Below are 27,608 nucleotides of genomic sequence, written 5' to 3'. Positions count from 1 at the left end.
TCAACCACAGCGTTCACAGAAATCAACTGAAAAGACATTAAATATCTCTTATTACAAACCAGACTGACTTTATTTCTGTCATTTGTCTACAGTTCTTTTTGAGAATTAACAGAGGTTTAGATCTTGATGTTTTATTGTAAATGTTTGGTCACCATGATGGTTATCAGTGTTCCTTTAGTTGTGCAGTTTGACTCTTGGCTTTGTATGTGAGTTTGTGTTTATTGTAAAAGTGTTACAAAACACTGTTAGTGAAAATCTATTAGCGATAAATAACCTCACTGTTAACCCTTGCTGTAAAAAAAGGGTCAAATTCTAACAGTATCATACCATTTTCCATTAAAAACGCAATCTACTGTGGAAAACAATGCATTCTGGGTTATAATTGTAGTTTAACACTGTGTTCATATGGAAACCATCAGCAGGGTGTTAAAGAAACACAGACTCAGTTTTAGAGTTAATTCGATACTTAAGTGATTAATTGAGTGATGATTGGTTGATTATTGAAGACACCTGATGTTAATGAGCAGAATCACTGAAGAAAAGAGAAACCATTATGGTGATCAGTGTTTCCTTTAGTTGGGCAGTTTGACTCTTGGCTTTTTATGTGAGTTTGAGGTTTTTGTAACAGTGTTGACAAAACACATCATTTGTTGCAAAGAAAGCGTATACAAAAATGATCAGATGATATGATTTTCATCGTCATAAAGAAAAATGTTTCACTAAACTGACCAAACCTGCACTGTTAGATCTTGCCAGTTTTTTTATTACAGTAAAATAATGGCGACATTAATGTTGTAAAAACTACTGTAAAAAAAAAAAAGGGAAAATTAAAACTAATTTCACTTGGAGAAACCGACTGCCTTAATCGACCAACTGTCATTTAAATGTATTAACTATGTATTGTTGTATGTAATGTATTAAGTTTATGTTGATTTGAAGAATCAGTTTTTCATTAGCTACAGTCAGAATTATTAAGTAAATCTGGTTAGTAATAAGTGAAGCTGGTAATGCTGTTTGTGGAGTTGTTTAATCCGCCTCTGCTTTGTGGCTCAGATAAGGTCTAGTTCTGGTTTATTTCTTTGCTCTTGGCTGACATGTGGCATTGTTATGGCCTGCTTTTGGCCCAGATCTGGCAAACAGGAGCGGTCCGCCCAAGTGCCATCATAACACACCGCATGTGGGCCAGATCAGTATTCCACAAGTGCCGGATCTTAGCCGAAACAATGTTGCTATCTGGGAAGGCATAGAGAAGCGATATTGTTGGAATCACTTTCAGAATGATTTTTCTCCAGCTGATGAACGTGTTTTGGATATTGATATTGCTATTTAATTCAAAGAAATATTATTTGCTTGCTTTTAAGTTAATGCCATATTAGGGCTGGGCGATTTAAATCGCGATATTGTTATGCGCATCTCATCAGTAAAGCCGGTTCCTTGATTAGTAGTAAATCGCCATCACCTGCTTTCAGATGGAGCAGCATTTACTACAAAGAGCCGTAGTTAACTGACAAGCTGAGCCAAATCACATCAATATCGCGGACGTATCGCCAGCGATATTTAATGCGATATGGCTCAGCTTGTCAGTTAACTACGGCTCTTTGTACACAGCAAAACCTCTAGTGTTAAATTAACACCCCTGGGAGTGTATGAGTCCACACTCAAGAGTGTTTAAGTTAATGAGATAACTAAGTGATTAATTTAGTGATGATTGAGCATTATTGAAGACACCTGATGTTAACAAGTAGAATCGCTGAAGGAGAAAATCGCAAATTGTAAGTTACCATTATTGTGATGGGTAGTTGCTTTAGTTGGGCTCTGACCCTTTTATGTGTATTTTAGATTTTCTTTGGTGGTTGTATTTGAGTTAAAACGACCAGTTGAACAAAGAATAAAGTGATCTGATGGTGATGGTTATATTATGACAATCATCATTTGAACTAAATCACTGAACTCATTAAAATCCTTCTCTCTGCCTTTGATTTATGTTGTTGGTTACAGCATAACTGTGAATCTGAATAAATGGCCAGAATTTTTGTTATAATATTAAAGATTTTTTAACAGTTGTTTAAAAAATCATTCTTTTAGGAACACACAGATGTCAAAATTCAGTCTATGCATCTCAACAATGGTGAGGAGCAGAATATTCATTTAGGAAAATTAAATTACATAGACAATTCAGATCATAATTTATTCATACCGCAATGCATGATGGGAGCCATTAATGAGTTGTGATTGGTGGCAGCCACTGCAACATGCTTTATTATTGTCACCATTGTTGAGATTCACTGGCTGATTATTGATGTCTGTGTTTTAAATGATTATGTTTGAACGTCTTTTTGATCAGAACAATGTTTATTAAATATTTTGAATATAAGTAAAGTACTGATAATCATATGCTGAAGAATCACTAAACTGCTGCTAACAAGTTAAACCAATCTATCTTAATATGTTTCATTTTTCAGATCACAGCATGATTATGTCAAAACATAACCAACACTACAAGATAACATTTTACTTTGTTCATTTAACTGTTATAAACCAATAACAGCAGACAAACAACAGTAAATATTAAAGTAAACATATAATGGTCTAGAGCCCAACTAAAGCAAACACCCATCACCTTAATGGTAACTTACAATTTGTGATTTTCTTCTTCAGTGATTCTGCTTGTTAACATCAGGTGTCTTCAATAATGCTCAATCATCACTAAATGAATCACTTAATTATCTCCTCAGCCCTAAATGCCGCTCCATCTGAAAGCAGGTGATGGTGATTTACTACTAATCAAGGAACCGGCTTTACTGATGAGATGCGCATAACAATATCGCGATTTAAATCGCCCAGCCCTAGCCGATAAACGTTTATTTTGTGCTGCTTTGGTTTCTTAAATATTAAAATCATATTTATTGATCATTCTGAGGTCATTCAGCCCCCTACTGCTCCACATTCACCCAAAATAGTCTTGTTTGTATGTGCGATTGTTTGTGCTGGTTAAAGTTTCGTGTGCTGCTTCCTTGTTTAAAATATTAGACTCTGAATTATAGACGATGACGTCACCAGCCCTCGACCTGCTCCACATTCACCCAAAAAAGGCTAGGTCGATGAATTTGACCCGTCAGATTCCGTGACCCTGTGTATTAATACCTGATCAATATGCTTTATAAAATAGAAAGGGGATTTGCATGTCTGCCTCATATTTTATGATTATACAGCTGCATAAACAGAGATGGTCACACATCACATTCGTTACTTTATTGAACATTACAGTCAGTTATAAATAAAGAGCGGTCACATTTTTAGGTAGCTATTAATACCGAATACCAACGGAGTTTTGTCATATTATGTGATCACAGAGTAATAGCCCAGCCAGCACAGCCATGTGGGGCCCAAATGGGTTTGACCTGGGCTATCTAACTGGGACCCAGCCAGTTTTGTCCTCGGTTTCCATGTAGTCCCCACATGGGTTTGCCCAGATTAAATGAACACTGCTTAGTGTGCACAGTACAGGTCAAGTCAAGTCAAGTCAAGTTTATTTATATAGCGCTTTTCACAACATAGGTTGTATCAAAACAGCTTCACAGTATTAAATTAAAACAATACATCACACACAGTAAATTCCACAGTGTTAAATCAACACTGCTCAGAGCAAATATGGTCCCACTCTACAGAGTGTTAAAGTAACACTAAAGCGGTGTTAAAGTTAATGAGATAATTAAGTGATTAATTTAGTGATGATTGAGCATTATTGAAGACACCTGATGTTAACAAGCAGAATCACTGAAGGAGAAAATCATAAATTGTAAGTTACCATTAAGGTGATGGGTGTTTGCTTTAGTTGAGCTCTTGACCCTTATATGTTTACTTTAAATTTTACTGTTGTTTGTCTGCTGTTATTGATGTATAACAGTCAAATGAACAAAGTAAAAGTGTGATCTGATAGTGTTGGTTATGTTTTGACATAATCATGCTGTGATCTGAAAAATGAAACTTATTGAGATAGTTTGGTTTATCTTGTTACCAGCAGCTTTGTGATTTTAACAGCATATGATTATCAATACTTTACTTATAATCCAAAATATTTCATTAACATTGTTCTGATCAAAACACTTTCAAATTAATTTATTTAGAAACACAGACATCAATAATCAGCCTGTGAATCTCAACAATGGTGACAATAATAAAGCATGTTGCAGTGCTGCCACCAATCACAACTCATTAACCCTTTCACACGTAAGTTTAAAATATTCTGACTGACCCCCCAGCGTGAGTTTTTCAAGGCGACCGTTATTTAGAATGTGTCACTTTATGGTTTCCGTGGTGACGCGTCATTGATTGTCACGTGACACACCGCAGCAACAACAGAGCTGAATGAATGATGATCTGCTTTTATGTCATTTTTCCTTTTTTATTCAAAATATTCACAAATTTGTTAGATATGGCATGAAATATCTGATATTCCGGTTGTCAAATATATGCAAGTGGAAGTGTTTTGTTGTTTAAACACATTTATAACGATCGCGTTAGTTCAGCTGTATTCGCGATGGGCGCCGCCATCTTAGTTTGTGCCGCAGACGCGCAGTTCAGAGAATCGGATCTGTTGGATTTACAACACGTTAATTCATCCACTTCTCCCGAAATACATACAAGTAAGTGGCAGATCAACTGGGAGAAGAATAGAGTAAACTTTAAAGTTACTTACACAATGTGTATCTGATATGAATAAAACGAATTATAATGGAAAGGATTATTATTGCCTCTTCCTTTGACATCAGTGTGTATTTTACGAACTGTAATGTATTGTTTTTTTAGTACTTATATGTCTGGAACCTAAAATAAACATTATGTGGTTGAAAACACTGAAAAGTTGTGATATATGACAGCTCTGAGCGCGCCTGTCTCTGGCTCAGCGCCAGCCAACGCGCGAAAGCACATTTTGAATTTAGCAGTTGATCACGTCATGCACTGACCGTTCTAATCACACCGGTGTGATCGTACGCTCCAGGGACCAGCTTAGACTGATCACACCGGTGTGATCGTACGTGCGAAAGGGTTAATGGCTCCCATCATGCATTGCGGTATGAATAAATTATGATCTGAATTGTCTATTTAATTTACTTTCCCTAATTGAATATTCTGCTCGTCACCATTGTTGAGATGCATAGACTGAATCTTGACGTCTGTGTGTGCCTAAAGGAAAGATTTTTTTGTTTTAAACAACTTTTAAGAAATCCTTTATATTATATAAAAAATTCTGGATATTTATGCAGATTCACAGTTATTTTGTAACCAACAACATAAATCGAAGTCAGAAATAAGGATCATAATGAGTTCAGTGATCAAGTTCAAATGATGAATTTCATAATATAACCAACACCATCAGATCACTTTTTTTTTTCTTTGTTCATCTGGCAGTTATAACTCAGATACAACAGCCAAACTAACTCTGAAGTAAACATATAAGGGTCAAGAGCCCAACTAAAGCAAACACCCATCACCATAACGGTGGCTTACAATTTGTGCTTTTCTCCTTCAGTGATTCTGCTTGTTAACTGCAGGTGTCTTCAATAATGTTCAATCATCACTAAATTAATCACTTAATTATCTCATTAACTTTAACACCGCTTTAGTGTTACTTTAACACTCTGTAGAGTGGGACCATATTTGCTCTGAGCAGTGTTGATTTAACACTGTGGAATTTACTGTGCAGGCTGTTTAATGTAACACTGAATCGGTGTTGGAGGTAATGAGATAATTAAGTGATTGAATAATGATAGTGCATTATTGATGAACACCTGCTGTTAACAAGCATAATCACTGAACGAAAGAGAAACACAAGAACTAGGCCTACTTCCAGCCACTGCCTTGGTTGAAATCAACTGAAGATAAAATACATTACATCTCTCAAGATCTGATTAAACAACTCCACAAACAGCATTACCAGCTTCACTTATTAGTAACCAGACTGACTTTATTTCTGTCAGACGTCTTCAGAAATTCTTATTGAGAATTAACAGAGGTTTAGATGTTGATTACTTATTTGAAAGTAATAGTTTGGTTTGATGTCACCATTATGGCGATCCGTGTGTGCTTTAGTCGGGCTCTTGACTTTTTAGCATTAGTTTTTCTCAGGCAGCTGTGTCTGTTTGTTATGGCGAGAACAGCAAGATAAAATGCAATCAGATGCTGTAAGCTGATTGATGATAAGAATATAGGCATCGTCATGTAGTGGCTTAACTCACTGATATTTTGTGTAAAGTTTGTACGAGTAGTATGTCATTCATTTTGTTTTATTGTTGTGATTCTACAGCAAGAGATCCAGCACAGTTTAATCAGAACATCAAATGATTTTTAAAGCCCCATTTACACATGTTGGACTACTGAAAGTTCTACTTGCACACAGACATCAAGAATCAGCATATGAATCTCAACAATGGTGACATGCTTCATGCTGCAATGCATTCTGAGTAGGGCTGGGTGATATCACACAATATTGTTAGGCGCATCTCGTCAGTAAAGCCGGTTCCTTGATTAGTAGTAAATCGCCATCACCTGCTTTCAGATGGAGCGGTGTTAAATTAACAAATTAAGTGTTAAATTAAGTGTTAAAGTTAATGAGATAATTAAGTGATTAATTTAGTGATGATTGAGCATTATTGAAGACACCTGATGTTAACAAGCAGAATCACTGAAGGAGAAAATCACAAATTGTAAGTTACCATTATGGTTATGGGTGTTTGCTTTAGTTGGGCTCTTGACCCTTATATGTTTACTTTAAATTTTACTGTTGTTTGTCTGCTGTTATTGATTTATAACAGTTAAATGAATCTGAATCTGATCTGATAGTGTTGTTTATGTTTCGACATAATCATGCTGTGATCTGAAAAATGAAACTTATTGAGATAGTTTGGTTTAGCTTGTTAGCAGCAGCTTTGTGTTTCTACAGTATATGATTATCAGTACTTTACTTATAATACAATATATTTAATAAACATTATTCTGATCAAAACACTTTCAAATAAATGCATTTAGAAACACAGACATCAATAATCAGCCTGTGAATCTCAACAATGGTGACAATAATAAAGCATGTTGCAGTGGCTGCCACCAATCACAACTCATTAATGGCTCCCATCATGCATTGCGGTATGAATAAATTATGATCTGAATTGTCTATGTAATTTACTTTTCCTAATTGAATATTCTGCTCGTCACCATTGTTGAGATGCATAGACTGAATCTTGACGTCTGTGTGTGCCTAAAAGAAAGATTTTTTTTTTTTTTTTTTAAAACAACTTCTAAGAAATCCTTTATATTAAAAATTCTGGGCATTTATGCAGATTCACAGTTATGCTGTAACCAAACAACATAAATCGAAGTCAGAAAGATCTTAATGAGTTCAGTGATCAAGTTCAAATGATGATAGTCATAATATAACCAACACCATCAGATCACTTTATTCTTTGTTCAACTGGCGGTTATAACTCAGATACAGCAGCCAAACAAAATCTAAAGTAAACATATAAGGGTCTAGAGCCCAACCAAAGCAAACAATGATCGCCATAACGGTGGCTTACAATTTGTGATTTTCTCCTTCAGCGATTCTGCTTGTTAACATCAGGTGTCTTCAATAATGTTCAATCATCACTAAATTAATCACTTAATTATCTCATTAACTTCTTGAGTGTTCATATACACTCCCAGGAGTGTTAATTTAACACTGGAGTTTTTGCTGTGTACAAAGAGCCGTAGTTAACTGACAAGCTGAGCCATTTCGCATTAATTATCGCTGGCGATACGTCCGCAATATTAATGCGATATGGCTCAGCTTGTCAGTTAATTACGTCTCTTTGTAGTAAATGCCGCTCCATCTGAAAGCAGGTGATGGTGATTTACTACTAATCAAGGAACCGGCATTACTGATGAGATGCGCATAACAATATCGTGCGATATCACCCAGCCCTAATTCTGAGTGCATCATACGAAACTTATCCATAGCTCCCAGAATGCATTGCACCAGGCGCGTCGTTAGACATGGGCATCCGGGGCTTCAGCCCCGGATGTTTTTTTTACAGCCCCGGATCTCAATTTTTATTTATTTATTGATAATTATTATTAGGCAAAGTGGCAAGCAGCACGAGTCCACGAGCCGTGAGAGCAGGGCGTGGACAGTAGCGTGAGTGTTAATGAGTCACCTGAATTCAAGTTCAAGCACCGGTTTCAAGTTTCTCACGGATGAACTTCGGGGGCGCGCGCGCCGCACCGGTTTAAAAAGAATAACGCAGTCAGCACCGCCGCACAGTCTTCAGTCACACCAGATGTTGTCAGGCTATATGTCAGTAAAACTCAGAAAAACGAACTTACTTACGTCGTGCCAGCCGTTTGCTCGCGGCTCAATCACGCGCAAATGCGGCGCGCCCTGTATCACGCAAAATAAACTAGCATGTAACGTCGTGTTCTATCGTCAATTAAGTATTGAAATAACCAAAAGGGAGATTAAAGCTGCGTCAAAACTCTATGTCGGGGCTTTTGTATTCCTTTGTAGGCTACATAAATGTTACACATTTTGGCGTAGCCTTAGGCCTACTCAATTTTCATTATTAATATTCTAACATTTTATCAATATTGCAAAGTCATCAAAACTGACTAAATATTTTGTGACCAAAATTAAAAATGTGAAAAATAGGCCTACATCTAGCCTAAATGATCGTTCATGACATTCTTTTAACTATAAGCAACCCAATTTATCTAGATCTGTATTATTTCCTTTGTATAATGTGCTTAAATATTGCTGCGCAGTCGTGTGATTTAGTCTGCTTGATTAACATTATTACAATGTATTCCTATTTAACTCTGATATGTATAAATAAGGTCCTCGAATGTGTTCGAATATTTCACCAGCATCAGCCTTTTCACAGTTTCTATCACTCCGCTTGTCTGTGTTTGCACAACTTGCATCATTAGGCCAGTAATGGTGACAATTGACTGTCTTTATGAGTGAACAATTGAAATTTAATTGAACTGATTTAATAGTGCCAAAAACATTGATTAACTCAAGAAAGAAACAAGTTGCTGAAACCAATCTTTACTGCTAAAAAGTTTACATCTATGCAAAATAATCCTTGAAAGATTTCTCATTTAAGGCCATTCCTGTTTGGAATATGTGGTTGTGTATTGTCAACAATAAGCAGAAACATTCTGCATTTCCATTTTCTAGTGTGGATCATTCATTTAAACATTTATCCTCATTCTCATGTTTAAGAATCTGTTATCTGCTTGACAAATAATTTATGCGACTGCCCACTGACATGCTTTTAAAGCTATTGTTATCAAAAAATGTTGGCCGTCAAACACCTTAAAATGCACATATGTAGGTCTGAGAAATCAAAATTTTCTCGGGGGAGCATGCCCCCGAACCCCCCTAACTACCTCACATTTGAATGTGTGTGTCTGTGTGGTAGTTAGCCTGGTGTGGCTAAAGTGCCAGGACTGAATTTTTTAACCAGTCTGCCCCCCTGCATATAGGCCTAAAATATACATTATTCTCTGTATCGAATCATGTTATCTTGTTACCCACCCTAGCCCCTGACGTTTCGGGCTCAGCCCCTGATGTTTTTAAAACCTAGAAACGCCCCTGCATTGCACCATGAAGCATGTCACCATTGTTGAGATTCATATGCTGATTCTTGATGTCTGTGTGCGAGTAAATATCACAGGAGCCCAAAATACGTAAATGGTGTGTCAAAAATCATTTGACGTTCTGATTAAATTCTATTATTCTCTTGCTGTAGAATCACAACAATAAAACAAAATAAATAACATACTACCCATATAAACCTCACACATAATCATTGAGCTAAGCCACTACATGATGATTATACTCTTATCATCAATCAGCTTACAGCATCTGATTATATTTTCTCTTGCTGTTCTCGCCATAACAAACAGACACAGCTGCCAGAGAAAAACTAGTGTTAAAAAGTCAAGAGCCTGACTAAAGCACACACTGATCGCCACAATGGTAACATCAAATCAAACTATTACTTTCAAATAAGTAATCAACATCTAAACCTCTGTTAATTCTCAATAAGAATTTCTGAAGACGTCTGACAGAAATAAAGTCAGTCTGGTTACTAATAGGTGAAGCTGGTAATGCTGTTTGTGGAGTTGTTTAATCCGATCTTGAGAGATGTAATGTATTTTATCTTCAGTTGATTTCATCCAAGGTTGTGGCTGGAAGTAGTTCTTGTGTTTCTCTTTCCTTCAGTGATTATGCTTGTTAACAGCAGGTGTTCATCAATAATGCACAATCATTATTCAATCACCCAATTATCTCATTACCTCCAACACTGATTCAGTGTTACATTAAACAGCCTGTAGTGTGCACACTAAGCAGTGTTCATTTCATCTGGGCAAACCCATGTGGGGCCTACATGGAAACCGAGGACAAAACTGGCTGGGTCCCAGTTAGATAGCCCAGGTCAAACCCATTTGGGCCCCTCATGGCTGTGCTGGCTGGGAGGCCTATGCATTTGTAAGGAAAAACTATAGGATCTCCAACATTATTGGGTATTAAAGTTAATAGTAATAAGAATAAAGATAAGCATGTATCAGACAATGAGAATATTTTATACAAAACGAGACCATCAACACAGTCCAGCACCAGACAACAGCAGCTCAGCATAATGTTGATGCCTGATAAGGCAGAACATTCTCCCAGACCCAGATGGTCCAACATCGTACTGGTTCTATCACCTGCAGACGCGTAATAATCTTCGGAAACACTACCATTTCTCTGTCCACGCTCCACTTCATCTACTAGTGAATGTAACGCTCGTATCAGCTCTGCCACCGCCGTGTTTCCTTCCAACACCTTAAAATAAGCACCATAGCGTATGTTTACCAGTTGCCGAGCACCGCCTTCACGCAGTGATTGACAGGGCAGGACGGGCACGTGATCGGCTCAGAATGCATTTTCAAATTGCACATTGAATTTTGCTACATTCATTGCGGAACACTTAATGGAAATGCAATCGCAAGTGTCTTAACTGTGAGTGTAAATGCAATTAAGAAAAAATAACATTTAAATTACAATTTTTCTACAGTTTTTGCTTGAACATGTTAAACATATCTAATCATTTCTGCAATACATTTTAATTTTGCATCTTATAAAGCGTTAAAATATGTATTCAATTTACATATTAAAACTAGTGTATGAAATGGCAAATGCAAATTATATCATTGAATTTTCATTGTCATTTTGCATATTACATTTCAAATTGAAATTTGCTACCCATAAGCTTCCATAAGAATCAGCCATTTGTGTGTTTATGTGTGTTGTTTTTCATTTACATAATCAATATAATATCATAATTTCATCAGCTGGATAATTGAGAAGCGATATTGTTGGAATCACTTTCAGAATGATTTTTCTCCAGCTGATGAACGTGTTTTGGATGTTGATATTTCTATTTACCTGTTTCAAAGAAATATTATTTGCTAATATTATTTGCTTTATATGGCATAAGTCAGAGGTGGGAGTAAGTCACACATGAACAAGTCACAAGTCTCAACCCAGATAGCAACATTGTTCCGGCCCGGATACGGCCCACATCTGGCACTTGTGGAATACGGATCTGGCCCACATGCAGCGTGGAATGACGGCCCTTGTGTGGCCCACTCCTGTTTGCCAGATCTGGGCCAGAAGCAGGCCATAGCAATGCCACATGTCAGCCAAGAGCAAAGAAATAAACCACAACTGGACCTTATCTGAGCCACAAAGTCTGTGTATATTAAATATGGAGTCATCTCAGCCTTAATAAGCCTGTTAACAAGCAGAATCACTGAAGGAAAGAAGAGAACAGAAAAAGAGACGAGCAGAAACACAAGAACTACAACTGACTTCAGTCACAGTCTTAGATGAAATCAACTGAAGAGAAAAGAAGACATTAAATCTGTGAAGATCTCAGCAGAGGAGGATTAAACAACTCCACAAACAGCATTACCAGCTTCACTTATTACTAACCAGACTGACTTTATTTCTGTGAGACGTCTACATAAGTTTTTATTGAGATTTAACAGAGGTTTAACTCTAATGTGTTTTATTTAAAGTCACCATGAGAGTGATTAGTGTTTCCATTAGTTGGGCTCTTAACCCTCTGGGCGCCACGGTCGAGTTTACTCGACAAGATGCGGCACTGAATGAAACGGCCGATTTTGTCAAATAGGGTGTCAAATTTCGTTCGACCTCCCCTCCACTAGTTGGCAGACATGTCATACTTCATCCCCGACTCAAAAAAAAGTCATGCTTCTATACAAAATATTCGAGCTAGAGCGCATTGAACCAGTGCGAACAAAAGCGGAGCTAGTGTGCGAGTGAGCCATTTTATCAGAGCAATATTGTCAACGTCAGCGAGTATTTGCATTAGATTATTATTATTATTATTATCTAATGGCATCAATAAAGCTTACCTGCAATGAAGTGTTGGGTCTTCTATTCGCGGACCCTGATTCTGAAGGGGAATAACGTTATCTGCCTTCAGAAAATGACGGTGATTCTGAAAGTGAAAGTATAGCCCTACACCAAGCACAAACGGTGAATCCTTTGCCCAATATAACGTTAGATGGTCCTTTGCCCAATGTCAGTGGTGGGAACAATGTTTCCCGGGGTCGGAGTGTTCATCGCGAAGTTAGCAGGCGTGTTAGTGTTGTGGGGAACGAGGCGGCCGCGGGAGATTTTTACCGCGCTAGCCATGGTGACCGTGTGCCTCTCCGCAATCACGGCGACAGTATTGTGGTGGAGACTTTGTCTAATGGCACTGGGTATGTTAGACGAGGTCGAAGTATTCATAGGACAGTTAGGGGGCAACGTGGAGGCAGGGTGGGGAGTCGCAATGACAATGACAGTAGTCCGAGCTGTGCACACTCGGCGCGCGTGCGAGGCAGATCTGGCCGCGCCCGCGCTGCTGCTCGTAGCAGGAGAAGAGGCGATGTGACACGGGGCAGAGGGGCTATTATGCATAGTCTATCGCAAGACCACACCATGAAACACTACAAGAAATGTCACCTGGATGAATAGGGAGTCATTATCTCTACAGCAAAAGCCCTGCAACAATTGTTTTTGTCTGCCATTTATTACACTGTTGATTTACTATCTATTTCCCTGACCATTTAGTAGTGTACAATATGTGCTCTTTTTTGTGTGTTCATGTCCTTGTGATGTGTGCGTCTTTGTCAGCTAAAAAACAAAAAAACAACCAAATAAACATCAACAAAAACCATAAAAATTCTATAATCCAAGATGACCGCCACCATATGACGTCATAATATGCAAATTAGATGGGAAAATGCAATCCCTACATAAACTTTGGGTCATCCTTAATATTTCTCTAATTTGCAGAAAGTCTCTATCTTTTATCACTTTTAAGATATAGCCTTTTGAAATGAAGATGTCAAAATCGAACGTTTTAGGAAAAAACCTCTGGCGCCTAAAGGGTTAACTCTTAGTATAACTTATGTTTTTTTGGCCGCTGTGACAGAGTGTTTGTCAAACACATTTACAGCAGCAAAGAAAGCTAAAGTGAACCGAGATCAGGTGATCATGGTTTCCTGTTGATGGGTTTATAATCATCATGAAATAAACTGATTCACTGATGATTTTGGAATCTAACAATTGTGTTGATCCATTAATATTTTCACATCACAAACCCTGTGTTACTGCAGCATGAGATCTAGCAATATTATAACAGTCAGTTTAAAGCTTTTAACAAACATGAGATCAAAAGATTAGCTTATGCTGACACACACAGATATCAACAATCAGCGTATGAATCTCAACAATGGTGACAATCACAAATATTTAGATTAACAGATTCACAACATCACTGAAAAGCTACTAATTCACAACAAAAAAACAGCAAAAAATAAAAGCAAATATTTAGAATCAAACAAAATAATAGGACAATTCAGCTGCATAATTTATTCATGTTGCAATGCATGCTGGGAGTTTTGTAATATGCTGGTACCCAGCATGCATTGCAGCAAAGTACTTTTGATTGTCACCATTGTTGAGATTCATACGCTGATTGTTGATGTCTGTGTGTGTCATCGTAAACTGACTTTTTCGTGTTCATGTTTGTTAAAGTCTCCTAACTGATTGTTATAATATTTCTGGATCTCATTCTGCAGTAACACAGGGTTTGTGATATGAAAATATTAATGGATCAACACAATTGTTAGATTCCAAAAACATCAGTGAAAAAGGTTATTTCATGATGAGTATAAAATCATCAACAGGTAACCATCATCACCTGATCTCATTTCACTTTAGCTTTCTTTGCTGCTGTAAATGTGTTTGACACACACACTGTCACAGCAGCCAAAAAAGACATAAGTTATACTAAGAGTTAAGAGCCCAACTAATGGAAACACTAATCACTCTTATGGTGACTTTAAATGAAACACATTAGAGTTAAACATCTGTTAAATCTCAATAAGATCTTCTGTAGACGTCTGACAGAAATAAAGTCAGTCTGGTTAGTAATAAGTGAAGCTGGTAATGCTGTTTGTGGAGTTGTTTAATCCTCCTCTGCTGAGATCGTCACAGATTTAATGTCTTCTTTTCTCTTCAGTTGATTTCATCTAAGACTGTGTCTGAAGTCAGTTGTAGTTCTTGTGTTTCTGCTCGTCTCTTTTTCTGTTCTCTTCTTTCCTTCAGTGATTCTGCTTGTTAACAGGCTTATTAAGGCTGAGATGACTCCATATTTAATATACACAGACTTTGTAGCTCAGATAAGGTCCAGTTCTGGTTTATTTCTTTGCTCTTGGCTGACATGTGGCATTGCTATGGCCTGCTTCTGGCCCAGATCTGGCAAACAGGAGTGGGCCACACAAGGGCCGTCATTCCACGCTGCATGTGGGCCAGATCCGTATTCCACAAGTGCCAGATGTGGGCCGTATCCGGGCCGAAACAATGTTGCTATCTGGGAAGTCTTAACCTTCAAGTCTCAAGCAAGTCCAAGTCAATTTTGTGAAAAGCAAGTCAAGTCAAGTCAAGTCACGGCTTTATGTCAAGCAAGTCCAGTCAAGTCGTAGCTTGGGTCACAAGTCACTGGCAAGTCATACAAACGTTTGATGATTTCACTGAATTTATATATTAAAATAAGTTAAAACTACATAAGTTGTGGACTATGGTTTTATTTGAATTTTTTTTTTAAATATGCATTTCCACATGCTGAGTGGTTAAAAATCTAAAAAGGAAAAAAGAAATAAAATTTCAAACTACATAGCCTAAAATGTAAATGTAATTGAAATTAGGCCAACATTAAAGCATGAAAAATAAATATGCCTTAAACATTGCAGTAGACCATTAAAAGATATTAAATAATTCACAATTCAAGTATAATTGTTCCTATGCCACCAAATGGCATTCTTCAAACTGGCATCCCCTTTATGGAACATGAACACATCCTTAACAACAAGTTAGATCTTTCCTTTTTAACAATAGAATAACAAGAAAAAAAAAACTGTAATAATTTAATTGACACAAAACTTACACCTGTCAATCAGGTGGATTGACTATTGTACATTATTAATCTGTTTGAGTGAGTGATTTATTAATATTTGTGAATGATGTGTGTGCATGTGTACACAGCAAAAACTCCAGTGTTAAATTAACACTCCTGGGAGTGTATACGAGTCCACACTCAAGAGTGTAAAAGTGTTAAAATATGAGTGTTAAATTAACACTCAAGAGTGTTAAAGTTAATGAGATAATTAAGTGATTAATTGAGTGATGATTGATCATTATTGAAGACACCTGATGTTAACAAGCAGAATCACTGAAGGAGAAAATCTCAAATTGTAAGTTACCATTATGGCGATTTGTGTTTGCTTTAGTTGGGCTCTTGAACCTTATATGTTTACTTTAAATTTTGTCTGACTGTTGTATTTGAGTTATAACTGCCAGATGAACAAAGCAAAAAAGTGATCTGATGGTGTTGGTTATATTATGACAATCATCATTTGAACTTGATCACTGAACTCATTAAGATCGTTATTTCTGACTTAGATTTACGTTGTTGGTTACAGCATAACTGTGATTCTGCATAAATATCCAGAATTTTAGATATAATACAAAGGATTTCTTAAAAGTTGTTTTGAAAAAAAATAAATAAAAGATCGTTCTTTTAGGCACACACAGACCTCAAGATTCAGTCTATGCATCTCACCAATGGTGACGAGCAGAATATTCAATTAGGAAAAGTAAATTACATAGACAATTCAGATCATAATTTATTCATACCGCAATGCATGATGGGAGCCATTAATGAGTTGTGATTGGTGGCAGCCACTGCAACATGCTTTATTATTGTCACCATTGTTGAGATTCACAGGCAGATTATTGATATCTGTGTTTCTAAATAAATTCATTTGAAAGTGTTTTGATCAGTACAATGTTTATTAAATATTTTGAATTATATGAAAAATACTGATAATCATATGCTGTAGAATCGCAGAGCTGCTGTAATTATCAAGTTAAGATACCTCAATAAATTTCGTTTTTTGGTTCACAACATGATTATGTCAAAACATAACCAACACTATCAGATCACACTTTTCTTTGTTCATTTGACTGTTATAAATCAATAACAGCAGACAAACAAAATTTAAAGTAAACATAAAAGGGTCAAGAGCCCAACTAAAGCAAACACCCATCACCATAATGGTAACTTACAATTTGTGATGTTCTCCTTCAGTGATTCTGCTTGTTAACATCAGGTGTCTTCAATAATGATCAATCATCACTAAATTAATCACTTAATTATCTCATTAACTTTAACACTCTTGAGTGTTAATTTAACACTCATATTTTAACACTTTTACACTCTTGAGTGTGGACTCGTATACACTCACAGCCTCAGGAGTGTTAATTTAACACTGGAGTTTTTGCTGTGCACACACATCATTCACAAATATTAATAAATCACTCACTCACACAGATTAACAATGTACAATAGTCAATCCACCTGATTGACAGGTGTAAGTTTTGTGTCAATTAAATTATTACTGTTTTTTTTCTTGTTATTCTTTTGTTAAAAAGGAAAGATCTAACTTGTTGTTAAGGATGTGTTCATGTTCCATAAAGGGGATGCCAGTTTGAAGAATGCCATTTGGTGGCATAGGAACAATTATACTTGAATTGTGAATTATTTAATATCTTTTAATGGTCTACTGCAATGTTTGAGGCATATTTATTTTTCATGCTTTAATGTTGGCCTAATTTCAATTACATTTACATTTTAGGCTATGTAGTTTGAAATTTTATTTCTTTTTTCCTTTTTAGATTTTTAACCACTCAGCATGTGGAAATGCATATTTAAAAAAATGTTTCAAATAAAACCATAGTCCACAACTTATGTAGTTTTAACTTATTTTAATATATAAATTCAGTGAAATCATCAAACGTTTGTATGACTTGCCAGTGACTTGTGACCCAAGCTACGACTTGACTGGACTTGCTTGACATAAAGCAGTGACTTGACTTGACTTGACTTGACTTGACTTGCTTTTCACAAAATTGACTTGGACTTGCTTGAGACTTGAAGGTTAAGACTTGAGACTTGTGACTTGTGACTTGTTCATGTGTGACTTACTCCCACCTCTGACAATTATACACCCTCATGTTGTTCCAACCCCTTAAAGGATAATTCTGGTATTTAGCACTTTGAGTCTCTTTTCTGGTTTGTTTTGGATGAACGAGAGTGGTGGACACAGAAATGTTGACGATGGTCCTGTTTCGACTTTTTGACTCGTTTAGAATCACGTTTGATGGCTTCAGAGTGGCTGGCTACGGGCATGCACGAACATGTCCTTAAAACAACCCTTAACGTTCGTTTTCAAAACTGGTTTAGTGTGGTAGAGTGGTTAGTGGTGTTCGTTGATGATTAAAAACAAATATATCGGCGCACAATGTATGATTTCAATCCGTGTTATTTGCTATAGTGGAACTATTTTTTCAGATAACTCACAACTGCGTATAAACTTCAGCTCGATATTTGAGTCTGAAGCATCTTTTTCGTTTCCGGTAGCACAGTAATATCAACGAGCAATGAGTCCTCCAACAGAAATCAATGGGATTTTACAAAATGGCAAAATAAAACACTACAGAAACTGTATTTCGCTACTTGTTTTTAATCATCAACGAACACCACTAACCACTCGGTGAGTTGCACAGTTTTGAAAACGAACGTTAAGGGTTGTTTTAAAGCACAATTCCGGTATTTAACACTTTGAGTCTATTTTGTAGTTTGTTTTGGATGAACAAGAGTGGTGGACAAAGAAATTTTGACAATGGTTCCTGTCTCGACTTTTTGACTATTTTAGAATTGCCCATGACCGCTTTAGAATGGGAGTTTATGGCCATGCACAAACATGCCCTTAAAACAACCCTTAACGTTCGTTTTCAAAACTGTGCAACTCAACGAGTGGTTAGTGGTGTTCGTTGATGATTAAAAACAAATATATATCGGCGCAATGTATGATTTCAATCCGTTTATTTTTCTATAGTGGAACTATTTTTTCAGATACCCCACAACCGCGTATAAACTTCCGCTCTTCCGCAACTTCCGTTGCTCTGCTCACGCTAGCCTTCTGAGAGATAGAGAACCGAGCAAAAAGACCTAAAAGACTACAACCAAATGTAAACAGCCCCCTTTCCGTTTCTAACGTTCCAGCAACGTTATGCAAACCTTAAGACAATGTTCCAGCAACGTTATGCTAACATTCCGGCAACGTTATGTTAACCTTAAGATAACGTTCCAGCAACATTATGCTAACGTTCCAGCAATGTTTTTCTAACATTAAGATACCATTCCAGCAACGTTAAGCAAACTGGACATTTCAACATTTTTAGAACATTTCAAGTCAACGTTCCCACATCGTTCTTAGGACATATTTTTGTTAGCTGCACTGTTAGACCTTACCGGGTTTTTTCACAGTAAAATACTGGCAACACTGTTGCCAGTAATTTACTGTTAATTGTGCAGTTCTTTACTGTAATCTACAGTATGTTACTGTAAAATGCACTAAAACTCGAGTTAACTAATTTCACTTGCAGAAACCTTAAATTGACCAACTGTCATTTAAATGTATTAAACAAAAATTTATAATGCATTAATAACATGAGCAAAGTATTACTGTGAACTTATTTCATTTGAAACCACAACAAAACTTTTATAAATAAAGAGATTTCCACTGGACCAGCAACTACACAGTCACTGCCTGTTAAATAAAGCAACATGCAGCATATCATCAATATTTGTAGATCTTCTCCTGGACTGAAGCACAGGCTCTACTCTTCTGCACAATGGTGACCCAAAAAACTAATTTTACAGTAAACTACTGGCAACAGTGTTGCCAGTATAAACCTGTTTTATAATTTACAGTTAATTACTGTTAAAATACATTTTGTGGGTGTGTCTTTTTATCTTACACTGTTAACCCTTTCAACCCCACAGGGAAATCCACACTACAAAGAGTAAAAGTAACACTGACGCAGTGTTGCAGTGAGATAATAAAGTGAATATGTAAGTGATTGCTGAGCATTAGCGATGAACACCTGCTGTTAACAAGCAGAATCACTGAAGGAAAGAGGAACACACGAACAGAAAATAGAGAAACACAATAACTACAACTGACTTCCAGCCATTACACATTATTGCACTTATTATTAACCAGTATGACTTTATTTCTGTCATACAGAAATTATTGAAAATGTTTGTTTGAAGTTACCATTATAGAGATCAGTGCTTGCTTTAGTTGGGATGCTGATGCTAAAACATTCACCTTTCTTTTGCTGCTTGAGCTGTGTTTTTGCAAGTCACACTTGTGCGCACACAGTTTATGAATGATTGCGGTTGTAATGATTATGACAAAATCATCATATTGCCTGTTCATTCACTAAGGAATTAATTCTTATTCATTCAGTTAGCACCACTGTGAAACTAAAGCAATAAATTACTATGACTCATTTTTTTTTAACACATGCATAAACCAAAAAAAAAAAAAAAAACAGAGCTACACTATGTTTTAGAAACACAGAGATATCACAATTTAGCACATTAATCTCAACAATGGTGGCAATATTTCTTTTTTATTATTATTATTCATGCAGCAGTGCATGCTGGGAGTTTTATATTATCCTGGAACCCAGCATGCATTGCGACATGAAACTTTTCACCATTGTTGAGATTCATATGCTGATTGTTGATATCTGTGTGTGTCTGAACCAAGCAGGAGTAAAATAAAACTCAATGCACTATATGATTGTTATTTTTCAGAAGACCTGATTACAGAAATATTGATTTAATTTTGTAGAAACACAAATTTATGCTAAATATGACATAACCATAATTTCAATTAATATATACAGGAAACATCTGAAAATTAGATAGTCCAAGATGATTGTGACATCATCACAAAAGAACAAAAACACCTGGGGCCGTATTCACAAAGCATTTTATCTTACCACTAGGAGTACTCCTAAATCGCACTAAAAGATTTTAGCTAGGAGTTTTCTCTTAAAAGTTATTCACAACGCCTTTCAGACCTACTCTTAGTAAAGAAAAATGAAAACTCCTAAATTAAGAGAGAGTCTTCGTTGCTATGGATGACGTCATTACTCATGCACGAGCTTGACTGAAGTGACCACCTTGATTGGCTGATGATTGTAACGCGGGAATGATTCCAAACACCTCCCCTACGATGATGAGTGACAGGTGACAGGTCTGAGAATGCGTGCGCTACACAAGTAGTGCGAAGGACGGAAGATGATGAATAACTGAATAAATAGCCTAAATGAATAAAGCAAATATATAGTAGCCTAATGAAACATATGGATTGATGCAATATCTTTGCAACATTACTGAATTAATCTGTCACTATATGCCTCTGCCTAGGTTTGCAAAGAGAAGAACATTTTAATTTGATTCACAATGAAACGTTACAATTAGTTTACATGCAATGAGTAGCCTAGGTTTGGTTGTTGTTGGTGGCGTTATTGCATCCAATGCAAAATTGTTCCCTCGCGATTGGAAGCTCCTGAGCCGCCGCATACGCATTTCAAAACATCGCAACGTGAAATGCCACAAAAAGCGGTTTGTGAATAGGTCTTAGTGAGTTAGGAGTCCTCTCGACTTCTTTTAAGCTGTCCCAGGCTTAGGTGCTACTTTTAGGGCTAAAATGCTTCGTGAATTACTCTTAGTAAAAAATATTAAGAGTCCTAAAGTTACGAGTGACACGCCCATTATTTTTAGGAGTTGCTCCTAAATTCGCCAGTTAGGAGCTACTTTTAGCCTTAAAATTCTTTGTGAATACGGCCCCAGATCAGCTTCCTCTTGACTTTTTCTTGCCATATCAAATGTGTTTTATAAACTCACTGTTACAGCAGTCAGAGAGAGATGAAGGATAAGAATTCAAGGGACAAGAGACCAACTAAAGCAAATACTGATCTCCATCATGGTGACAACAAATTTTATTATTAACTAAATTTCTGTTAATTCTCAACAAGAACTTTTGTACATGTATGAAAAAAATAATCGTAAACTGGTTTGTAAACTGGTTTCACACTCAGTGTAGCTGGAAGTCAGTTGTAGTTCTTGTGTTTTTTCTTTTTTCTGTTCTTGTTTATCTGTCCTTCAGTGATTCTGCTTATCAGGTGTTCATCAGTGTCTCAATTCACTCTCTTCTTTTAATTCACTCTGTCAAGTGGACTATATTAGTGAACTAATGTAGGGAATAGTGAATGAGGGTATAGGGTGTGATTGGGAAAACAGCCTCTGAGTGTTGATTTTGAGCACTGTTCTATGGAAGCAGATTAGTCTCAAATATAATTCACGCAAAAAACATGATTCACAAATGCGTAGACAATTTCACATGCATGAAACCTAATTCACGTGCGTGAAAAAAAAAAATATATTCACAAAAAGCAATTCACATGCACAAAATAAAATTATATACTCAAAAAATACATTTCACAAATGCAAAACACAATTCGTAGATATACAACTGTGCACAAAAACCTTTGAATGTTTAAAATGTACGAGTGTATCCTTGCATTTGAATGTGCAAATCGTCATTCACGTATATGTGTGTGTGAGTTTTTGAGACTTTCCTGGCAGCATAACACTCATAACACAGAGCAGTCGTACTCTTTAGCCAATCAGATTTAAGCTTATCAATCGACCAATCAGTATCACGTGAGGGCGGGCCTACCTACATGTTACGTCATCAGCTTTCGACCAGTTCATGGCTGAGCAGAGGTAAGTGCAGTTAATCGTTCATTTCTGTGTTAACTGAAGTTAAAGAAGTTTGAGATCAGTTGAAGCAATACTTTAAGAACTATTAACTGATGTAAGCAAGTGCTGTTGTAATCAGATGTCCCATATCGTGTCAAAAATGAAGAAGAATGATGCTTGTTTTGTTGTATTTTAGCTGAAGGTACAGACAGCTTTCACAGCTACAATCACGCTAATGAGTGCAAAACAATCATCTGTGGTCAATACCCATCGAGATTGTTCTTTAACCCTCAATCGGTTCTTGGGGTCCATATGACCCCAATCGACTTTTCCTTGATTAAAAAAAAGGGTTCCCTTCATCTGAGTGGAATAATATTTTGTGACTTTTCCTATATAATCTATCTATACACACACAAAAAAACTGGGCTTGATTCGGTTGTTCTGAAGGTATGTAAAAAAAATTTTTACACTTCTGGGCCCGTATTCATAAAGAATCTTAATGCAAAGAGTAGCTCCTAGTGACAAAATTCTAAGAAAATTCTTAGAAATGTGGGCGTTTACTCTTAAAATTAAAGAAAAAATCCTAGTAAAGAAAAAAGTAATTCAGAAAGCATCTTAACCCTTAAAAGAGGTCTTAAGGTCAAAATTGTTAGGAGCACGGACGAGGACTTTTAAGAGGCTTAAGAGTTTCTTTAGCAGAGGAGAAAATGGCAGAAAGACAAAGAGGGAGAAGAAATGTGTTGCAGACAATGAATAACAGTGAGTTAATAAGACGCTATAGATTAGATCGTGCAGGGATCATGTTTGTGACTGATCTTATTAGAGACACGCTAACATCTCCGAAACAGCACAGAAATGCCATAGCGCCAGAAATGAAAGTAATCACTACATTACGATATTTGACAACTGGGAAAATTCCATGTCTGATACATTAAAACCAACATTCAAACCAACATTCGAACCACCACTTAAATAGACATGCCAGCAATCAGTGTAATTGGCTTAGAATGATAAAAATTGTTCCACTCTTTCCAATCAAATACCTTATTGAAATTAACTGCATGGTAAATAAAAAAAAGGATTTATATACACATATATAATGTGTGTGTGTGTGTGTGTGTGTGTGTGTGTGTGTGTGTGTGTGTGTGTGTGTGTGTGTGTGTGTGTGTGTGTGTGTGTGTGTGTGTGTGAACGGTCAAATAGGAAAAAATTCCGCATGTAATTTCAAAGTGAAGGCTTAGAATAGACCCTATACTTAAAATCACTTTTTTTTTTCCTTCTTGGACAACCAACCAATCACAGTCTTCAAAAGATTGTGTCATACATAGCAACGGGGTCAGCCCCGCCTCCTTACTAAGATGAAAGTTTTTGTCTTTTCCTTACTCAGAGTTGCTCTCAGATCGGTCCCGAATCGCTTGTAAGCTAAGACTCCTACGTAAAAGTTTTTAAGCTAAATTAAGAGTTTTCTTAGAGGATTCTTAGAATCTTTATGAATACGGGCCCTGGTCTTCGGGGTCAATATGACCCCACATTGAAATGAATGGGAAATGTGAAAAAAACTCAATATTTTTTCTTCATTTGTCAAAAAAAATCTATAAATCCAGCATAAATCAGAAAATTTTCACACAGAAATGAAGGCCTACTACTAGAGCACAAATGTGATGTAGAAAATACATGCTCACTCACACACACACAAAAACACACACAAACAAACACACACATGTATGTGTGTACTGCCACAGCATTTTTATAGAACTGGCAAAGGTAATCAGTCACAAATGCAGAACAAAGATATAAAAGGGTAAGACCTAATTCATGCACACAAACACACAGGCACACACACACACACACACACACACACACACACACTCACACACACGCACACACACACACACGCACACATGCACATATGCACATATGCATTCTCTCACTCTCTCTCTCTCACACACACACACACACACACACACACACACTCACACACACACACACACACTCACTCACTCATTCACACACACACACACACACACACACACACACACGCACGCACAAACACAGACGTATGCACACACTCTCTCTCTCACACACACACACAGACACACACACAGGTGTGACTGTCACAGAGAGAATTTGTATCCAATTTGGCTAATGAAGCCAAATGCAGAACACGTGTGAGTGAGACCTAATGCATGCACATGCACACTCACATGCAGAGAGAGCAAGAGAGAGATGAAACAGAGATAAAAGACAACTGACCTCTTCCACTGTAAAAAGTTTACGTCTAGATGTAAGAGCTAGACCTGTGTTTTGAAAACAAAGGAATTGTTCCCACGCAAAGGCTATAAAAGAGGGTCTTTGGTGTCCTGCACACAGTTCATTCTGTGCTGGCAGTATGACAAAGCGCTACACTCTCCTCGAGACACTGGACTGCTTGCTGGATTCCAGCGAAACTGAAGATGCCCTGGAAGACTCTGAGCCAGAAGACTCTGAGCCAGAAGACTCTGAGCCCCCTGAAGACAACACAGGGTTGGAAGATTACCAGGAATCGGATGATGACTGTGAGGAGGGAGATGCAGATCAAACCTTCATTTCTAAAAATGGGCAAATAACCTGGTCTACTACCCCACCTTCCCAGGGGCCAGGGAGAGCTTCAGCAGCACGTGTGACAAAGCTGACACCCGGACCGACAAGGTATGCGTGTTCTCGTGTAGAGGACATAAAGTCATCTTTTTTATTGTTTTTTCCAACAAGCATCCAAAGCATCTTGGTGGAGATGACGAATTTGGAAGGCAAGCGAGTATATGATGCTGACTGGAGGGATGTCGACTGGACCGATATTGAGGCATTTATTGGTCTGCTTATTCTTGCCGGAGTTTTTCGTTCTAACAATGAGGCCCTGTCCAGTTTGTGGGAGGCTGAAACTGGGCGTGCAATTTTTTGTGCTGTAATGACTCTGAAAAGGTTTAAAACTTTATCAAGAGTCATCCGATTTGATGACAGGGCAACAAGACCTGCTCGCCGAGAAACTGACAAGCTGGCACCAATTCGGCACCTGTGGGATTTATGGGTTGAGCGTCTCCCAATAATGTTCAACCCTGGGTCAGACGTAACAGTGGATGAGTGCCTGATGCCATTTCGAGGTAGATGCTCATTCAAGCAATACATGCCTAGTAAGCCGGCGAAATATGGATTGAAAATCTGGGCAGCGTGTGATGCCAGAACGAGTTATGCATGGAACATGCAAGTTTACACCGGCAAACCTCGAGGTGGCCAGCCAGAAAGAAACCAGGGCATGCGTGTGGTCCTTGACTTGACCACTGGTCTCCAGGGACACACAGTGACGTGCGACAATTTCTTCACTTCCTATGCCCTTGGCCAGGAGCTCCTGAGAAGGAAGTTGACCATGGTTGGCACACTTCGAAAAAACAAACCAGAACTCCCACCTGCTCTACTGACCACAAGAGACCGAGCTGTGTTTTCTTCTCTTTTTGCGTTCAATGAAACACACACTATTGTTTCATATTGCCCCAAAAGGCATAAAAATGTGCTGCTCATGAGCACATGTCACAAGGATGACAAAATCAGTGACAGGGAGGACAAGAAGCCAGAGGTCATCTTGGACTACAATCGCTGCAAAGGCGGAGTTGACAACCTTGACAAGGTATTTACAAATTTTATTATTTGATGCATTGTTTAGCTAATTTTCAAAGTTGCTGAGTTAGTAATTGGTATTTCTTTTGCTAGCAGATATACTAATTTGTTTGTGTGTGTGTGTGTGTGTGTGTTTGAAATATTCCAGATGGTTTCAAGCTACAGCTGCAAGCGAAAGACTAATCGATGGCCAATGGTTGTCTTCTCCACAATCCTCGATGTTTCGGCCATAAATGCCTTTGTGGTGTGGAGAGAAGTCAATCCATCATGGGAGAGAGGGAAGTGTATGAAAAGGAGGCTCTTTCTAGAGCAGCTGGGAAAAGCTCTGGTGTCCCCTCAGATGGAGCGACGACAACACGTGCCTCGTACACCAGCCTCTGCAGCGATTCTGAAGAGACAACAACAGCATTCGTCCAACGAGCCAGGGCCCTCCACTGATCCACCCTCAAAAAGAAAACGGTGTCAGGTTTGTCCACGGGCAAAGGACACCAAAACTGACAAGCAGTGCACAAAATGCAAAAGAGCCATTTGTGCTGCTCACACGGTGTTCCTGTGCCAGATGTGCGTGGACTGATTATTGTTTTACAATTTGTTTTACATATTTTTTGTAGCTTGTTATTGCTTTTATGTTCAGTGTTCAGAATGTTATTGAATTTTTTTTTATTGTTATTAGATGTTCACTCATATTGCTTTTGTTTACATATTATTTATTTCATTTCTTTTGCATTCTAAAGTTAATTATTTTTTTTTACACTTTGTTCATTAAAATCAACAATATGCAACTAAAATCTGACTCCAAGTCTTGTCCTTTAGGTGTGTCTTAGGTGGCATTTAGGTGGCATTTTTCTGTCAAATTTCTATGGCATTTTGTAAAAACAGACATTTCAAAATGCATCAAAACTACAAAAATTCTACTATTTTAAAAAATAATTATTTTAAATGTCCTTTCTTATGTTTATATATATATATAAATTCACAAAATGTATTTCAAAAGTTGTAAAACAAGCAGTTGGCCACATGCAGTAAAATGAATGGCTCTCTATTGCCTCTGCTGGTCAAAACTATTTCTTTCTTAAACTGCAAAAAATGTAGGTTTATCTCTAACCAGTAGATGGCGTACTTCTACACATAACACCTAGATCAATATCCAGAAACAATTTAAATTAAATTTAGATCATCATTTTAGTGATTTTTTCATAAAAAATGTATATTTCATATGCAAGCTTATGGTGTAGTTGAGGAATTGTGTGGTAAATAGGTACAAAAGTACTTCATATCTCCCAAAACACAGCATTAATGAATAGATGAGAAGTAAACAAAAAAAAACATATATTATTTGTATAATTAAAAATGTATATTTTTTGTATAATTTCTCTATCAATTGTTGGGGTCATATAGACCCCAAAGACCAGATTTGTAAACAGGAAACGAAGACCTTATTAGGGTTAAATAGTGAATAGACCTATTTTAATGAGCACCCAGTGTTTTTTGCCATTTGTGTATGATGTTAAATTATTATTAACACTTGTTTCCCTGCATTTTATCAGGATTACTCACCTTTGGTGTGACATCTGGATAGCAGTCACGAACATCTTAATTCATGTTGTTTCTTTATTCTCTTTTATACTTTTTTTTTGTATTTATGTCTTAATTGGTAACACTTTATTA

At 37.1% G+C, this 27,608-nt stretch overlaps 1 protein-coding gene across 1 annotated transcript; it reads left to right on the top strand.

Moving 5' to 3' along the window:
- Positions 1-22,649: 22,649 nt before the first annotated feature.
- On the top strand, positions 22,650-27,383 carry LOC309499544 (piggyBac transposable element-derived protein 4-like). The gene is made up of 2 exons (XM_082170840.1): positions 22,650-25,950; positions 26,089-27,383. The coding sequence occupies exons 1-2, from the start codon at positions 24,682-24,684 to the stop codon at positions 26,512-26,514; spliced, it is 1,695 nt and encodes a 564-aa protein (XP_082026966.1). The 5' UTR covers positions 22,650-24,681; the 3' UTR covers positions 26,515-27,383.
- The last annotated feature ends 225 nt before the right edge of the window (positions 27,384-27,608 follow it).

Source organism: Leuciscus leuciscus (genome assembly GCF_965113295.1).
Source record: "Leuciscus leuciscus genome assembly, chromosome: 1".
NCBI classification, from domain to species: Eukaryota; Metazoa; Chordata; class Actinopteri; order Cypriniformes; family Leuciscidae; genus Leuciscus; species Leuciscus leuciscus.
This window is presented reverse-complemented; position numbering and strand designations above follow the sequence as displayed.

Bases quoted from the DNA above. Each gene is read 5' to 3' on its own strand.
- LOC309499544 (XM_082170840.1), top strand. From the start codon at position 24,682: ATGACAAAGCGCTACACTCTCCTCGAGACACTGGACTGCTTGCTGGAT. The intron at 25,951-26,088 runs GTATTTACAAAT...GAAATATTCCAG, and splicing joins GAGTTGACAACCTTGACAAG to ATGGTTTCAAGCTACAGCTG.